Genomic DNA, 15,217 nt, shown 5'->3' on the forward strand with positions numbered 1-15,217 from the left:
CGGCAGTGTGACTTTAAAACATAACTGGATTTCTTTTGTGACAGAAGCACTTGCCCATGAATTCTTGAATGAGAAACTGAACCCATGATCTCGAGAAATTGTGAGGTCTGTAGTGTCAATACAGCGTCTGCAGTGGAATTCACCACTGATATGGAGATATCGCATACCGCGGTGCTTCACATTCATCCCTACAATGTAGCGCCAGCGCAGACAGACTGTTAGATAATCTACCATATGTTAACATGTAGCAACCCAACCCAACACCGAACTAACCTTCAGCATCCTCCTCAACCCGCAGTCTCTCAAGCTTTCCTCTCCGCATCCACAACGAGGCTTATCTGTCTCGCTGTGTTCGTCGCCACCATCTCCCCTTCATTCTCATGCACGAGGAACTCGTCGTCATTCAAATGATGGTGTCTCCACCAGAAAATCGCAGTTTGAATGAACAGCGCTATGGCAGGTCCAGCCCAGACCCACTACATATTCAGTCAGCAGTGTCCCTTTGCGTTCACAGCGAACAATCAAGGCTTACAATCAGATGCGGATCCACGATGGCAGGAATTAGAATCTCGCTCAGTGCCACACTCAGCGCGGTGTTGAACAAAAACAGGGCAACGACAATGCTTTTCATGCGCGGCGGCGCACGCGCATACGCCAACTCATATCCCGTAACATTCACGAAGACCTCAGAGATAGCGCCCAGGCTAACATTTGGCAGCTGCCACCAGATGCTGATGGGACTGACATCATCACAGGTGGAAGCTGCGTAGCCGCAGGGCGAGGTCTCGTACACGCGGTACTGCAGAACAGCGCCGATGACGCCTGAGACAGCTGCGAGGAGGAAGCCCGTGGTGATGCGGGAGATGCGACCAAACTTGATGTTGTAGCGCTGGAGCAGAGGGTAGAGGCCGTGGCCGAGTATAGGCGTGACGATAAGGATGGTGAGGGGATTGAGCTTGGCGAGGAGGTCGTTGGGGGCGCCGTTAGTAGTCATTGCCGCGCCTTGATTGGAGCCGACGGCGCCGATGCCGCCGTCGTTCATATACCAGACGGGCATGTAGAGGAAGATCTGGCAGGCGACGAGGGTACGGTAGACGTCAGTCACGTCTTTGTCGGTCCAGGATACGGTGATATTTTTGGCGGCTAGGGAGGAAGGTTTTACAACCTCCCAGTAGTTCTTGCCCCACAGCCTGTACTTGTTATGTTTGATAGCTGTGCCGATGATCTTGAAGAACTGTGGAAGATCGGACCCGGAAGGTGGTTGCTTGACCAGCCTTTTGTTCATGAAGACTAGGAGGATGGGTAGCAGGAAGTATACGATACCAGGAAGCAAAAACGCAGCCCAGAATCCGACATACTTCTCCGTGTAGACACAAGCGATAGCGAAGAATGCCCCGACATTGATGAAGGCGTAGAAGTAAAGACAGATGCGCTGGATCGTGGTCTCGGGGTCGACAATGACTCGTTCGCCACCCGTCAGGGTCTTAATGTACGGCTTTTGGTGTTGGTACTGGTCGAGTAGTATAGGCGATACGTTTGGTTTGAAAATACCTGCACCGATGGCAAGCAATATGAAGCTGACCATAAAAGGCGCGAGACCTTTGCCAGCCCTGAGGAGTGATGGGGCTGCACCGCCGATCATGATAACGTGCGAAATACCGCCGATAATCACACCCCAGACGATAGCTTTGAATCTACCAATCTTGGCATCAGCGAGCCACGCGCCAAAAATGGGTATGGTGTATGAGAGGAACGTGAACAGCAGACCCATGGCAGAGGCGAACTGGAGGCCCTGGTTACTGTTTGGAACGAAATGTCAGTCTCACATCTCGGTTCTGTATACACAAATAGATGGCTTACAGCGCTCCGGCGTGTCCATTGGGCTTGTTTCTGGGAACGGCTCCAGCCCCGTTTCCACCCGCAGGAAGCGGAAACTGCATGTAGTTGTTGAAGACCCCTTTGGCACCATAGTATGATGCACGTTCGGCAACCTCGACGAAACAGATGAGGTATGCGATAGATGGAATACTGCCGGCTACCTTTCTCAATGTACCTGCCTCTTCCTCCGTCGGCGCAATGTGCTCTTCGAACGGCGCATCAGACGCTGCTTCTAGGTCGTCCTTCTTATCACCTGTGCAAGTGGGGTCTTGTACAGCCACTGTTCATGTCAGAAACCATCGTTCCATGTGTAAGAAGTCAATATCTACCCATGATGCTCATGTGGAAAAAGCACACAGGTGCCCGAACCCTATCGATCAGAACAAGCTTGGGCACAGGAGCGGAGCCGCTCATATATGTATGTCTCGGCCCAAAGCTTAACGTAACCCTACTAGTCTGACAACAACCTAATGTCGCATCTGAACATGTACGCACCATTGAGTAGTGGGTAACGACATCGCCCAGCACTGCAGCACGCACGGAAACCTCTCCAGTCAAGGCATAGCCTTGCTATTACGTTGTGCCGAAATGGAACCTCGTTCGTAGGCGGATGGCTCTGATAAACAGCTGCAGGGGCAAGCGAGCCAAAGGAGGTTTAGCCAGACGAAGATTGGCCGATTTGCAATCGTGCCCCATTATCGCGACGGACAGGTGCCGCATACGTCAAATCATACGGGAGTGGCGTGCTTCGTCGGAACACGTACATATGCACTTGAGAACGCGGTTCGTCGGCCGTGTGGTGGCTCGCGATGTGAAGCTTGCGAATTAGAGCGCACAACGTATAGCTTGCTATGTTAAAAGTTCAACTCACAGCCGCCATTGCAAAAGGATACCGTCATGGGGAGAAATATTGATTCTTGGGATATGGACTGCTCTGTACCGCAGACGTGGAGGTCACGATATGCCGTAGGCCTTGTTCAGCGACGACAGCACCATTTCGTTCCACCTCTTGCCTCCCTCACAGATATCGTCCAGGATTGCTGCTGTATGCGGCAGACCGGGCAGCATATGGTACTCGGCGTCGTTGCCTGCGGCCTTCAGTTTCTCGTAGTACGCATATCCCTCATCTCTAAGTGGATCCAACTCGGCTGTGACGACCAACGCAGGTGCGAGATTCGCGAGCGACGCCGCGCGGATAGGCGATACTGCAGGATTCTGATTGGCGATTAGCAATCATTGTCTCGCGGATCGAATCTAAATACCAGACTCACATTGTACGTGCTCTTCTCTCGCGGCACGCCTAGATAGTGTCGCGCGAAATACTCCATGCGCTCCCCGCTCAGCGTAACTGTGTCGTACATCTCGCGATAGCTCTCGTACGGCGCTTCTTCCTTCTTCACGCGGCCTTGCTCGTCGAAATGATCCATGTCGCACACAGGCACGTGCAGCTGCTGTAACACGATCGGTATCCCTGCATCGCGTGCCCGCTGAGCTACGACGGCGCTGAGATGCCCGCCTGCGGATGGACCGCCGACTGCAACTCGCGACGTATCGAGGTTGAAGGGCCCAGCCTGCGTCTTCACGACGTGCAGAAAACCAGCCCACGCGTCGTCTACCGGAGTAGGAAACGGATGCTCGGGCGCGCAGCGGTATTCAACATCGAAGACTACGGCGCCCGTGCCGTTGACGATGCGCTTGCAGTGCTCCGTGTCGGTATCGATGTCGCCAAAGACCCACCCTCCGCCATGGTAGTTCACGTACACTGGCCGTCCTCCTTTGGCCGCGTCCCTGGACGCACCGTCTTTTGGCTCGTACACTCGTATCTTGATGTGGTTCTCCCCGTTGTCCACAGGGCAATCGATGTCGCTTATCCGTCCAACATTCGTGTCGTCGGCAATTGCTTTGCCGAAGCTGGTGATGTAGTTGCGAGGATTGGCACGGAAGTCGGCAATGGGGACCTGATGCGTGTGCAGGCGGCCTACCGCGTATGCTTCATGATACCGCACGAACTCGGGATCAAAGCGTGCGCGGAGATGGGGCGGGATTGAATTCAGCGGCGGGCGGGAGAGCGCGGCGGGTTTCAGGTCTGAAGACATGGTGAGCAATTATCGAGAAGTGCGGCGAATTATTGGACAAGGAGGATGAGACCATAAGACGTGGAGGACCTTCAATACTTACGGGAGTACGTCGCAGAGCGCGACTGGCATGCCTCTTTCGAGTAAGCCGGAGGGTTGCAGTGGTGGTGGGGCGAGATGGAACAGGCGGGGTACTGCCATTCCTCTTGGCGCCGACGCCCTGAGTGCATCCTCCCAGCATCTTCAGACGTCTTCCAACGTCCCCAGCCGCCTCCGATGTTTCTCCCGCCATGACGTTGCGTCGCACTCGTCGCGCCATTTTGACGCGAAAAACTCCATATCTTTCTGTCGGCCTTTGAGCTCAGTAGGACAGATCAGGCTCGACCAAGTCAAGATGGTCCTAGATCGACAGGCTTGGTGTACTGCAGTATGCGCAGTCTTAAGGCACGGCGCGTGGAGTGTGACTCAAATTATTGCGCTGTTGCTCGGAGCCGCTCCCGCTATCCGCCATGATGGGTCAGCTTTCTCGTTACCCTGTCGACGACCGCGAGCGCGCCCACGAGCTGCTGAATCTAGGAGCCAAACCCGAAGCAGCGTCACACTGTTCTTACTTTGTCACTCCAGCCAGGACCATGCTGCCCAATAGAAAGACTAGGGAAAGTTTATGGTTACAAAGTAGAAGCCCGAGAAGCGAGCAAACCTATATAGTAATACAGGACGATACGAAACTTAAGGTTCTGTTGGAGTCTCAAATTCCCTGTCGTTCCATCTCGATCCTCACCGCTCCGATGCGACACCGCTTCTAGCAAACAGTAAGAACAGACAATAGCGGAGGTGGTGGAGAAAACAAAAATAAATTATACGTGTGCGATACCAAATGAAGTACAGTCAGAATACATCTAATTACTGAGTCTCGATTCCAAACTTTCTCAGTAGGACTAGCATAGAATCAAGACCATCGCCCTTGGCTTCCTGCAAACTTTCGTCCGGTATTCCTGGCATATCAAGGGTAGCTCCGTACGGAATCAAAAGGTTGCAAAGTGTCACATTCTCCTTGCTCATTCCGTATGCCAATGGGCATTTCCGCTCGACTGTCGAGTCCTCGGTGAGTGTATCTCTAACTTCGAGGCCTCCATTTGCATTGGCACCGCTCTCGAGCAGCATTCGAGTGACAGTTGTGTAGCCTCCGATGGCTGCGTTCAGAAGGGGTATCTTCACTTGGAGGATAGGTGCTAAAAAGGGCTCAAATGATATGACCATGACCATGCCTTGCAGCGGTTGACATGACTACCGAAATGGAGGCGCTATGTTTAACCAGAATCTCAACTATTCGAGCATGGCCGTTCTCCGCAGCTAGGCGCACCCGATAATGCAGCAGCTTATATGTGCGGGCCAGGTTTTCCAGGTTGTCTTGGAGAACGTAGTGGAAACCATACCTTTTCGCGCATACGATAAGCCCACTCGCTGGAACGTTTTCTTAGCCGTCCAGCCGCTGCAGCCTCTTGCAGAGCATACACGAGGACGTATTTTTTTTTATTGGCGAATCGGGCTCAAGAGTCAGAGTCGTGGCGAACTTGATTGTGTCGAGATCTGAGGTGCCATAGATCCACGATTTAGCCCCCCCTAAAAAGTACCATTTAGGCTTCTAGAGTCCAAATGGGACCTCATTCGACTTGAAATAATACAAAAAGGAGGCGATGTTTGCGCTGCCTACGTATGCGGCCACGAGAATGAAATGCCGGAAGTGGGGATTTTTGTCTATTCCAACAGATAAAGAGTATGTTAACACTTCTGAATTGGCGTATCGTGCTGCTATGATGAAGCAATCACCGAGCATCAGGCTGTTCCGACATTCCCATCGGCAATGGATCGTTGTGTCCAACAACTTGGGATACCTAGCAAATCAATGCTTTATGAGGGAGAGGTAATTTGCACGGATAGCTTCAGCATAGAGAACATATGTGTATCCCTCTAAACGAGCATCCAGATCATCGGGGCAGTTTCCTTGGAGATCCCTTACGAAACGCGTGGTCGGTGAGCATCGAGTGCCTCGGTCTTTCTCATAACGGCTTTTTATCTCGGTCGGGGAATAGAATGAGTCTATAGTGGAGCACACTAATTTCACGGACTCATCGATTGTAGGCAGCTGAACCATTCCAACCTCGTCCGATCGATATACTTCCTGAACTGCCTATGTGAATCAAGATAGTGATCCAGAAGTTGGCCGAGAAGCCCGAAAATATACAGAGCATTCAACAAACCCTTTGCAAAGTTTTCTTATCATGGTTAGCGCTATCATCAAGTGATATGCATACATACTATTCACCAACCTCAAACGCAAACCGCTCTTCGGACCCCTCACAATGATGCAATCGCGCAGTATATGCTCGAACAACTCTACGAGAAGGTCTAGAATCTGCATAGCGGTCCAAATTTATTGATGGGCGCTTGTGTAGGGGTCCTAACGTTGTCTCTGTTATTCGGTGGTCAGGTAGGTATGTTGTAACGCCGGTAGATGAAGTCGTCAAGAATTGACATCAGTGTAGAGGCTTGCTATGCGCATGCTGATACAGGTAAAGCAACACATGACTTATAGAAGGGCTGTCTGATTGGGGCACAGTCGGGCTGTGCCCTGATAAGAACTCTGTGCAACGGCCATGCCAAGATGGGAACGGTACCTTGCCCCGATCGAATCCTTGTAGGATGACTATCAAATACGTTCGCTGGTCTGTCATAGTAGAGTGTTCCAGGCGCAGGACAGATAATGGAGCACACCCGGCTGATACTCACAGGCCTCGTCTCTACAACGACAGGAATATCTATTTCTACTGCCACTTCGACAAACGATATGGTACACAATGATTGTCTCAATAAATTTCAAACTATCTTTGGACGGTGATGGAGAGTACGTCGAACAACAACGAACTGGTAGAAAGAGTCTGGGCTGGACGGGTGTGAGACTAACGAGCGAATAGTCCAGCGCTTCCAGGTCCCATCTCTTCAAAGGCCATTAATCCATCTCGACGACCTAAAACACTAGCGGCAGATTGGAAGAAATATCCTTAAATGTGTAAATGTCCAGCGCACGTTTCTTCCCAATGTCATTCCATGTCCACCTGTGTTCACGAAAGCGCCAAATAATGGTAGGCAACCCAAGATTTGCGAAGCTTCAAGCACGCTTCCAAAGCCAACTGGTGAAGAGCTACGATGTTGGGCAAAGTGTCCGTGCACTTTGTCATAGCAAGGGAAGCGTCGGGCCCAATTTTCATTCGCACCATGAAGAAAGCTTCTGCGACATGTCAAGGAAGAAGTTTTACCCTCTTTGTAAATAGGACGACGCTGCACAGTGTTTGACGTGTGAGTTCTACCGCGGCTAAGCTGAAGAACGCAACACTTCACTAACCCTTCTATCTCGGCATACAGATCCCTAAACGAGACTCGTCATGGAATGGAGAGACGAGGCGATGATGATACACATACTTCCATTTCGGAATGGCGGTGAAGACGGGGGCAGCCTTGAAATTGGCGAGGGAAGGACCGTAGTGGAACTGTGGCTTTGACTGGTGCGAACATTTCGGTCTCTAGTCTGACTTTTCCTTTTGTGATTTTTCCTCTCAGGATTGTCATAACATTCATAATTAGGGATAGAATTTCAATGTCTGAAATTCAGTGGACTTGTGATTCACCCATTCGCAAGCAGACTATTCCACTCCAGGTTTTTGTGTGCTGCGACTGTACAATTGTTATGTAACGCACCTGACCGTAATGACCTTAGGTCAGAAACCTGACCAACTATGACCTATCTGGCTTTTAAAAAAAGGATAAAAAATCTAAACCTGTAACAGGCTTGAAAGACGAATACAGTGTATAGGCCTTTACGTATCCCTGATTATTGTCCTTCGCACCTAAGTAGCCCTAGACCTTAGTCCATATGTCCCAATTCTGAACGGATACCCTTTTGAACGCCAGCCTCCTCAGCCGTCTCACACGCTGCCTGCGAATTTATTCTATAAGGAATGTCGTCACGAATGGTGCCGATATACCCCATTCGGCCATCGCTGTCTTACTTGATGGAATCGACGCCGCCCTCGGCGTAACAAATGTCCGGCGCTGAACCCGGAGATGAGACCAGTGCCTTAAAGTCGTCCGCTGCATCTGTGCTTGTTGCCGTGGCTATCAGGATCTTTGCCACCAGTTGCCAGACACGGGCCCAGTCCAGTCCTTCCCCGCGCTTGCAGATAACCCAGCCGCCCATCTTGCATGTTCTGGGGAAGGAGCACGGTCTCTAGCGCGTCGACAGATTGGAACTGCCCACGTCGCGACTGGCTTATCGCGATATCTTGACGTACCAGTACCTTATCTTATCGCGCTCGCCAGGGATCGGCAGCTGGCAGCCGACGGTAGAAGTGATGTATGGCACGACTTTGGCATCGCCTCCAGGAACAGAATAAAGATGCGCTGGTCCTGCAGCGCAAATACGCCGCTCTTACCACTGCCAGGGAGTTGGGATTGACTTTAGTCGCTGATCAGGATGCCCGCGTTCAAGCGACCGCATCTCAAGGTCGACCAACCAGAGTCCGCTTTTGCGGAGGGAAACCAGCGGTGGTAAGTGGCTTGACAAAGTTTCTGATGTTATATATGGAAACAGCCCGTGGCCTCATGGCCTGACCGCTACTCCCGTTTGCACTCTCGCGCTTCTCCAAATCAGCTGACCTTTCTACAGGACAAACAAAGATCTTGACCCAGTTCCGCGACATGCTCGCAAATGGGGCGTGACATCTTTCATCGCCTACTGGGTGTCCGACGCCTTCAACGCAGCGACATGGCAATTTGCTGCGGGTATCATCTCCGTCGGACTGAGCTGGCGAGAAGCGATTGGCATCGTTGCGCTAGCCTTCTTCATTGTGAGCTTCGTCATTGCGCTGAATGGAGCGATCGGTGTCATCCATCATGCGCCATTTCCTGTGCTCGCGAGAGCCAGTTGGGGCTTTTGGGGTAGCTACATTGCGATTATAAGTCGTGCTATCCTGGCCATCTTTTGGTTTGCGATCCAGACGATGAATGGAGGAAATACTGTGAGAGTTATGCTGGGTAAGTGAACGCTACATTAGAGACAGGCTGACGAGAGACTTTGGAACACAAACTGACCAAAAGTCACAGGTGCCATCTGGCCAAGCTTCTTAACTTTGGAAAACCATATCCCGGAGAGCCAGGGTATTGACACAAAGTCCATGATTTCCTTCTTTCTCTTCTGGCTTATCCAAGTTCCGTTCCTAGTCATGCACCCGAACAATCTCCGGTGGCTGTTCATGGTGAAGAGCGTAGTGGTACCGATAGCCTGGATTGCAATACTCGTTTGGGCATTCGTAGCAACAGACGGTGGAGGTCATTTGTTCGATGAGAAGAGCAAGATTCAAGGAAGTGCATACAGCTGGGCATTCCTCAGCAGCTTAACAAGTGTGATTGGGAACTATGCCACACTGAGCGTCAACCAGGTATACTCTTACGCTACTGAACTATATATGTATGCTGACAGGGCGATAGGCTGACTTCTCGCGCTATTCAAGGGTAAGCGTAAAGTGGCAAATCATATACGTGCCCTTCCTACCTATCATCTTCACCTTCATTTCCTTCATCGGAATCGCCTCCGCCTCCGCCGGAGCTGAGCGTTATGGTATCCTAGAATGGGACCCCATGGCGCTCGTCTCGCATTGGTCTTCTCGATCCTGCCGCTTTTTCGCCGCCTTCTCTTTCGCACTCGCTGCTCTCGGCGTCAACATCTCCGCCAACTCTCTATCCGCCGCAAATGATCTCACCGCCCTTTTCCCGCAATACGTCAACATCCGCCGCGGACAGCTCCTCTGCGCTTTCCTCGCATGGGCCCTCGTCCCCTGGAAGATCTTGGCATCTGCAGGCTCCTTTCTCAACTTCATGTCCGCATACGCCGTGTTCCTTGGTCCTATCGCCGCCATCATGGTTTTCGACTTCTATGTAATTCATCGCCGCCGGTACGACACGTTGGCATTGTACCAACCCCATGGCATCTATCGCTACTGGCATGGCGTTAACTGGCGTGCGGTCGTGGCGTTTCTGGTAGGCGTCATACCCAACATGCCGGGTTTTATCAACTCGATCAATCCTAATATCGACGTCGGAGTTGGCAACCGGCCATACACTTTTGGGTGGCTATTGGGTTTTGTGGGTACGAGCATCGTGTATGTAGCACTGAGTAAGGTGTGGACACCGAAGGAGACCCTAATTGAGAGGTCGGTAAGCCCGGATGAGATCTATGATGCCCAAAGCATGGATGAAGGAATAAGTGTCGGGAGTGGGAGTGGAGAGGAGGGGCTGCAGGCTACGGAGAAAGGGGGCTGGAAGGGAAAGCTGGAGAGGATGCTGTGAGCGGGTGAGGTGGACAATGACATGGTCTCGGCGCAAGGCTGCGATGTTGACCGGCATAATAGAAAGAATCAGAAGTTGCATGCGAAATAGCGTTGACAGACTGAGACAACAGAATGTCGGAAGGCGACTATGATGCTTCCCAACAGACTCGTTACTATGTTTCCGGAGAGGTAAGCATGACTCAAGTAGAGAGACATCAAGGATCTCTGCTGAAGATTGCCTACACTAGAACAACATGTGTGAAGAAGCCTCAGTACATCAGATCTTGCATGCAGTAGTGATAGGTATGTATTGTTATGACCTTTCTAGAATATACTGCCACAGTAACTCTGTTCGTGTTCATCATGGCAGGATTATGTACATATTAGCGGATCTGTGTGCTTCATGATCAAGGCAGAGCAAGGAGAACCTTCCTCAGCCTGCCGTAATCGGCCGATCCCAATCCCGAGACCGGGTCCCAGCCCTTCTTAGCCGGAAACCCGATAGTACCGCAACCAGGGTTCGAACCCGTGGTAACATCGTTGAAAGCCTTGGGGTTGGCATAAAGCACCGGGTTCACAAACCCAACAGTCCTCTTACCACTCTCCAGTCGTTCCTCATTTATGCGCGTGAGGATGGACGCGAAAAGCGGTGCAGAGGCAGACGTGCCTCCAATGAGAAGAGGGCGAGATTTGCCGACGATAGCGATTTTGTCACCAAGCGCCGAAATGTCGGGGTAGCCGCGGCCGGCACGGTTGTAGATGCCGCCGTTGGCGTTGAAGCTGGCGTTGTTGACGGTCTGGTAGAAGGGGTAGTTGACGGGCTTCTGCGCGAAGTAGCCAGCCACCGAGAGGATCTGCCACGGAGCCTCGAGGTCGCGACCGTAGATGTTGGAGAAACCTCCACCGGAGCCGAAACGCGTGGTAGGAACCTCGTTGCCAGGCTCGAACGAGGTGGTGTTCTGGATAACAGTGGAGCCCACGGCGGTCACTGTGGATTGTTAGGTTTCTTGAGAATAGTTCGAGGATAGTAGCAGCGACTCACCATATGGGCACGTAGCAGGGAACTGAGGCGCGAAGACGGTGTTGTCCTTCCCGAGGCAGTTGCCAGGAGTAGGGTCACCTCCGCGTCCCTCGACACCGGAATCTCCAGAAGAGTTAATGACACTGACCCCCTGCAGGCCAAGCTTCATGATCTCAGTGCATTGACGACGCTGGTAGCTGATCGGAAGATCGGCTTCAGCACCACCGTAACTTATGGAGATGACGGGAGTAGGCTTGTACACTCCGCACTGCAATTTGCCCTTGTAAGCGTCGGGGGAGTTGCTGGGATCCGGATACACGGGATCCAATGGAGAGTTGCCCTTCTCGCCAAATGCGCTGAAGGAGCAGTAACTTCCGTCGATTGCGTCAAAGAAATTGTTTAAGAATCCTTGAAACGTGTAGTTCCTCTCGTATACAGGGTCGTCAGTCTGGAAGAGAACCGAGTTCTGAGGGTAGATGATCGGGTACGAGATCTGGAAGTCGAGCGCGGATTCAAGCCCAGCCACTGCAGGAGGGACGGGTGCAACTGCACCATCGATGAGATCCAGTTTTGGCTGTGTACCGTTCTTAATGTATGGTGCAAAAAGCGTGAAGAAAGCGTCAAGATCTTCCTGAGAAAAGACATCATTCAAGTCTTCGAAGATTCCAAGTTCGTTTCCGGGAGTTGCTTTGGTACCCTTTGGAATGTTGTACAAGGCTACAGGAGTTAGTGACCCATGTTGAGGAGGCTTTGACAAACGACTCACCAGCAATGCAAGGTGGGGTTACGACGTTGTTGCAGTTGGTCAAGTTGGCTTCCGCAATCGCAGCAAGCATATGGAGCTCGAGCTTGTTGCCATCTACGTTCGTGGGCATGGGCATAGTAAGAACAGGTCGCTTGAATTTCATGGCACCTTCAGCTCTCTTTTTCACAAAAGCTTTAGGCACAGGGAGACCAGAGTCCGTGGTAAGCTTGATACCAGGAGTGATGTAGTCGATATGCTTTTGGATAGCAGCCGGGACGTGGTATCTACTCAGTCAGGTCATGGACATGGCTGGTTTCTGAAGTGAATCACTCACTCATCGCAAGCAATGTTGGTCTTTCCAGTTCCGGTATGCTCGTAGGCGTGGTACTTCGTCTGGAATATCTTCTCCGCCTCAGCTGCCGTAGCATCAAACTGCAGCCATTGCTTGTTGGCTGATAGTCCTATATTGTCGGAAGCGATGCCTGATTCCTCAAGCCAGGCCCGGACTGCAGCAACAGCATCCGCAGAAGGAGCGAAGAAGTCGACGACTTCTTCAGATGTCCAGTGCTGGCCGTACTTAGGCGACTCGGGGTGCGATCTATGCATGTTAGCGAAGGACGATGTGCACATTAGGAAGCATGAGCTCACATGTCAATCAGCGCTCGTCGGCCGGCCTCGATATTCCTCTGCGTGAGTCCAACACGCATGGGCAGGACTGTTCGAGCATCGATAGTGCCTAATTTCTGCCAGGATGTGACTGGCGTCGAACGTGATTCGTGAAGAACACGGTGTGATGCTGGCGCAGCATGAACGCCGGTCAGGGCGGCCGTAAGTACGACAAGGCTCTTGAACAACATCTTGACTTTAGCAAAGTGAGCGAGTGCTGAGACGACCGAGCGAGCGGCGCACTTTCGGTATTTGTGGTCGCGGCATTATGATGGCGTTCGGTCGCGTCGACATGCGAGCATCACGGTCGCCCACAGAGGAAGGTGGTCTGTGGATCATGATGCAAACGAGTGTTGCTAGAATCCGAGAGTGCTAGGAATACGAGGTGTCTGCCAGGCGTCAGCTAAGGTCCTTCCCCATGCGGGCTAAGTATGTGGCATTTCATTGGACAGGAGAGCGATATTTCCGTTATCGCTAGCGGTAGAGGGGCCGCGGGGCCGTTCCTCATTTTTAGCCGCGTCTTGAGGAGTCTTGAGAAGTCTTCGCGTTGCTTGACAAAGCTTAGTTGCCATGTGGAGTTAGATGTATTCGCGGAGCAGTGGCCAAGCCAGCGGCCGCGCTCCCGTCATTTTTGATCGGTGTTCTTTCGACCAAGGTGATCCGGTCCGAGATTACAGTGTAACTAATGGCAGGCAATAACCTCTCGTACTTGAGGACAGCTACCTATTGTATGTAACATTTTCACTGCGAACGAAAGTGATTTGCGGCTATAATGTGATTTTACGAAGATTACAGGGGGAACGGGAAACACCTGGAGATTCCGTCTCTATGATCTTTCTCAAGGAGAGAATTCCCAACGCGCTTCGAACCCCTGAGGATGTAGGATTTAGCGCGTGGGTCTAGCCCTAATTAAATTAGCGTTATGCGCCACCGTCCCGCACCGACGATGATCGCATGGCTGGTATGTCAGCCTTGATACCGCACCTCGGTAATACACATGGCAGAAACGTCCCTGATCATGGATCAGAGTGCTATTGATCTCGATGAAATGTACCGAAGACCTGAATTGAAGGACAACAACTACGTAAGGTTAACCTCAGCGCTCGGCACTTGCATGGTAGTTGGGCTGAAAAGCAATATCCGCCCATCCGATCGTGTGACTGGCGATCTATTCGCCTGAGTCTGGCTTTTAGCCAAACTTTCGCTGCGAAAGATCGTTATCATAAGTACTGTTTAGATGCACTGTTGTTTTCTAGTTTTGGCGTATCTGCCAAGTCAAGTGGTCTGTCTGCACTCTGTCGCTGCCAGTACCTATGGAATTTACTGGGAATGTATTTTCAAACATCATACCTTGAAGGACGACCCAGTCCCACGATCTTTCCTCGGAAGTGCAAGCGTACAGGACATTCATTCAGAGCCGTGAACACCGCATCACGCAAATCATGCTAAACGCTATCCTCGGGGCACAGTTGGGTTGCAGAGCTGCTATGCGCGCTCGCAACTGCACGCTGTACTCATGCCAAGATCGTCGGGTGCCAAATGCTTCAGGACAGCGAGTGATGATTTATTGATGATTGACACACCCAAATCGAGGAATGGCGACACGAAAGGAATTAGATATATATCACATGGGTGACTGCGACTGACGCCCATTAGGAGTAAAGGATAAAACGTGATAATTGGACAGAAGAGAAATCATTTCTGTTCCTATGACCACCAAATTTCCTTCATGTACAGTGATACAAGTATTAGTTCCAACGCTTCTCAAGATGCTATTCATTCGTGAATCACTAGGGTTTCATGGTTCAAATCATGAATGTCCCAGTTATCTTCGCAAAGTCCACGCGATGAGCTGGGTCTGAACCACAGCCAAGGTGAACTGTGGTATGAGAATGGCCCCGATAGAGGATTCAGAAACATATGATTAAAGCCCCTTGGGCTTCGTAGCTAGAATTATTGCCCGCCCCCATGGTCGCCTGATCACAAACCGATGTCGAAAGAAGAACGGAAGTATTGAAGATCAAACGTTACAAGAACGTAGTGGAAGATAGAAAGCAGCCGTATATACCTCATGTGGCCTTATGCGAATGATGCAAACATTCTAGGGATTCCTAAAGGTAGAATAGCAGTGATGAATGGATCTGGCGTCCTGGACCGCCACCACGAAGTAAAACCCCCAAAGATCACATCTCATGCGCTTCGTCTACTCATGAGGGAGGAGAGCTGGGTCCAGACGGAGGAATGCTGCGATTCCTCTCCTCAAGGGCTAGCTGCAAGTCCCTTCGAACAAGAAAAGGTGGCTAGGATAAAAAAAAATCGGCAGGACTTCACTTACTAGAATTGAAGAAGTAGGGCTTTTCGAGATGAGTTCTAGGTCCAATTGTTAGCCTGCCGAAAGCTCTTTCTATTTTTCGTTCGTACATGGAGAGCTGGATAGTCACATCTGAAT

At 51.3% G+C, this 15,217-nt stretch overlaps 6 protein-coding genes across 6 annotated transcripts; 2 read left to right on the top strand and 4 right to left on the bottom strand.

The window, feature by feature from the left end:
- Positions 1-27: 27 nt before the first annotated feature.
- Positions 28-2,305, bottom strand: CC84DRAFT_1120607 (PTR2-domain-containing protein). The gene is made up of 5 exons (XM_018175580.1): positions 2,208-2,305; positions 1,861-2,158; positions 533-1,799; positions 274-476; positions 28-227 (listed from the first exon to the last, which is right to left on the bottom strand). The coding sequence occupies exons 1-4, from the start codon at positions 2,290-2,292 to the stop codon at positions 303-305; spliced, it is 1,824 nt and encodes a 607-aa protein (XP_018034653.1). The 5' UTR covers positions 2,293-2,305; the 3' UTR covers positions 28-227; positions 274-302.
- Positions 2,306-2,679: 374 nt separating this feature from the next.
- Positions 2,680-4,046, bottom strand: CC84DRAFT_1120612 (uncharacterized protein). Its single transcript, XM_018175582.1, has 2 exons — positions 3,150-4,046; positions 2,680-3,093 (listed from the first exon to the last, which is right to left on the bottom strand). The coding sequence occupies exons 1-2, from the start codon at positions 3,972-3,974 to the stop codon at positions 2,833-2,835; spliced, it is 1,086 nt and encodes a 361-aa protein (XP_018034654.1). The 5' UTR covers positions 3,975-4,046; the 3' UTR covers positions 2,680-2,832.
- A 37-nt stretch (positions 4,047-4,083) lies between these two features.
- Positions 4,084-4,599, top strand: CC84DRAFT_1176535 (uncharacterized protein; the record flags this gene model as incomplete). The annotated part of the gene is made up of 1 exon (XM_018180230.1): positions 4,084-4,599. The coding sequence occupies one exon, from the start codon at positions 4,084-4,086 to the stop codon at positions 4,597-4,599; it is 516 nt and encodes a 171-aa protein (XP_018034655.1).
- A 257-nt stretch (positions 4,600-4,856) lies between these two features.
- CC84DRAFT_1217766 (uncharacterized protein) lies at positions 4,857-5,219 on the bottom strand (the record flags this gene model as incomplete). Its single annotated transcript, XM_018182927.1, has 1 exon — positions 4,857-5,219. The coding sequence occupies one exon, from the start codon at positions 5,217-5,219 to the stop codon at positions 4,857-4,859; it is 363 nt and encodes a 120-aa protein (XP_018034656.1).
- A 3,235-nt stretch (positions 5,220-8,454) lies between these two features.
- Positions 8,455-10,355, top strand: CC84DRAFT_1246206 (uracil permease; the record flags this gene model as incomplete). The annotated part of the gene is made up of 4 exons (XM_018184192.1): positions 8,455-8,558; positions 8,677-9,044; positions 9,114-9,448; positions 9,498-10,355. Exons 1-4 carry the CDS (start codon positions 8,485-8,487, stop codon positions 10,353-10,355), a joined length of 1,635 nt encoding a protein of 544 aa, XP_018034657.1. The 5' UTR covers positions 8,455-8,484.
- Positions 10,356-10,637: 282 nt separating this feature from the next.
- On the bottom strand, positions 10,638-13,274 carry CC84DRAFT_1120614 (putative alkaline serine protease AorO). The gene is made up of 5 exons (XM_018175583.1): positions 12,751-13,274; positions 12,437-12,700; positions 12,124-12,386; positions 11,379-12,074; positions 10,638-11,324 (listed from the first exon to the last, which is right to left on the bottom strand). The coding sequence occupies exons 1-5, from the start codon at positions 12,957-12,959 to the stop codon at positions 10,744-10,746; spliced, it is 2,013 nt and encodes a 670-aa protein (XP_018034658.1). The 5' UTR covers positions 12,960-13,274; the 3' UTR covers positions 10,638-10,743.
- Positions 13,275-15,217: the final 1,943 nt, after the last annotated feature.

This window comes from Paraphaeosphaeria sporulosa (assembly GCF_001642045.1).
Source record: "Paraphaeosphaeria sporulosa strain AP3s5-JAC2a unplaced genomic scaffold CC84scaffold_6, whole genome shotgun sequence".
Classification (NCBI taxonomy): Eukaryota; Fungi; Ascomycota; class Dothideomycetes; order Pleosporales; family Didymosphaeriaceae; genus Paraphaeosphaeria; species Paraphaeosphaeria sporulosa.

Bases quoted from the DNA above. Each gene is read 5' to 3' on its own strand.
- CC84DRAFT_1120607 (XM_018175580.1), bottom strand. From the start codon at position 2,292: ATGAGCGGCTCCGCTCCTGTGCCCAAGCTTGTTCTGATCGATAGGGTT. The intron at 1,800-1,860 runs GTAAGCCATCTA...CGTTCCAAACAG, and splicing joins AATGGACACGCCGGAGCGCT to TAACCAGGGCCTCCAGTTCG. The intron at 477-532 runs GTAAGCCTTGAT...CTGAATATGTAG, and splicing joins TCGTGGATCCGCATCTGATT to TGGGTCTGGGCTGGACCTGC.
- CC84DRAFT_1120612 (XM_018175582.1), bottom strand. From the start codon at position 3,974: ATGTCTTCAGACCTGAAACCCGCCGCGCTCTCCCGCCCGCCGCTGAAT. The intron at 3,094-3,149 runs GTGAGTCTGGTA...ATCGCCAATCAG, and splicing joins GAGAGAAGAGCACGTACAAT to AATCCTGCAGTATCGCCTAT.
- CC84DRAFT_1120614 (XM_018175583.1), bottom strand. From the start codon at position 12,959: ATGTTGTTCAAGAGCCTTGTCGTACTTACGGCCGCCCTGACCGGCGTT. The intron at 12,701-12,750 runs GTGAGCTCATGC...TAACATGCATAG, and splicing joins CGACGAGCGCTGATTGACAT to ATCGCACCCCGAGTCGCCTA. The intron at 11,325-11,378 runs GTGAGTCGCTGC...AACAATCCACAG, and splicing joins CCCTGCTACGTGCCCATATG to TGACCGCCGTGGGCTCCACT.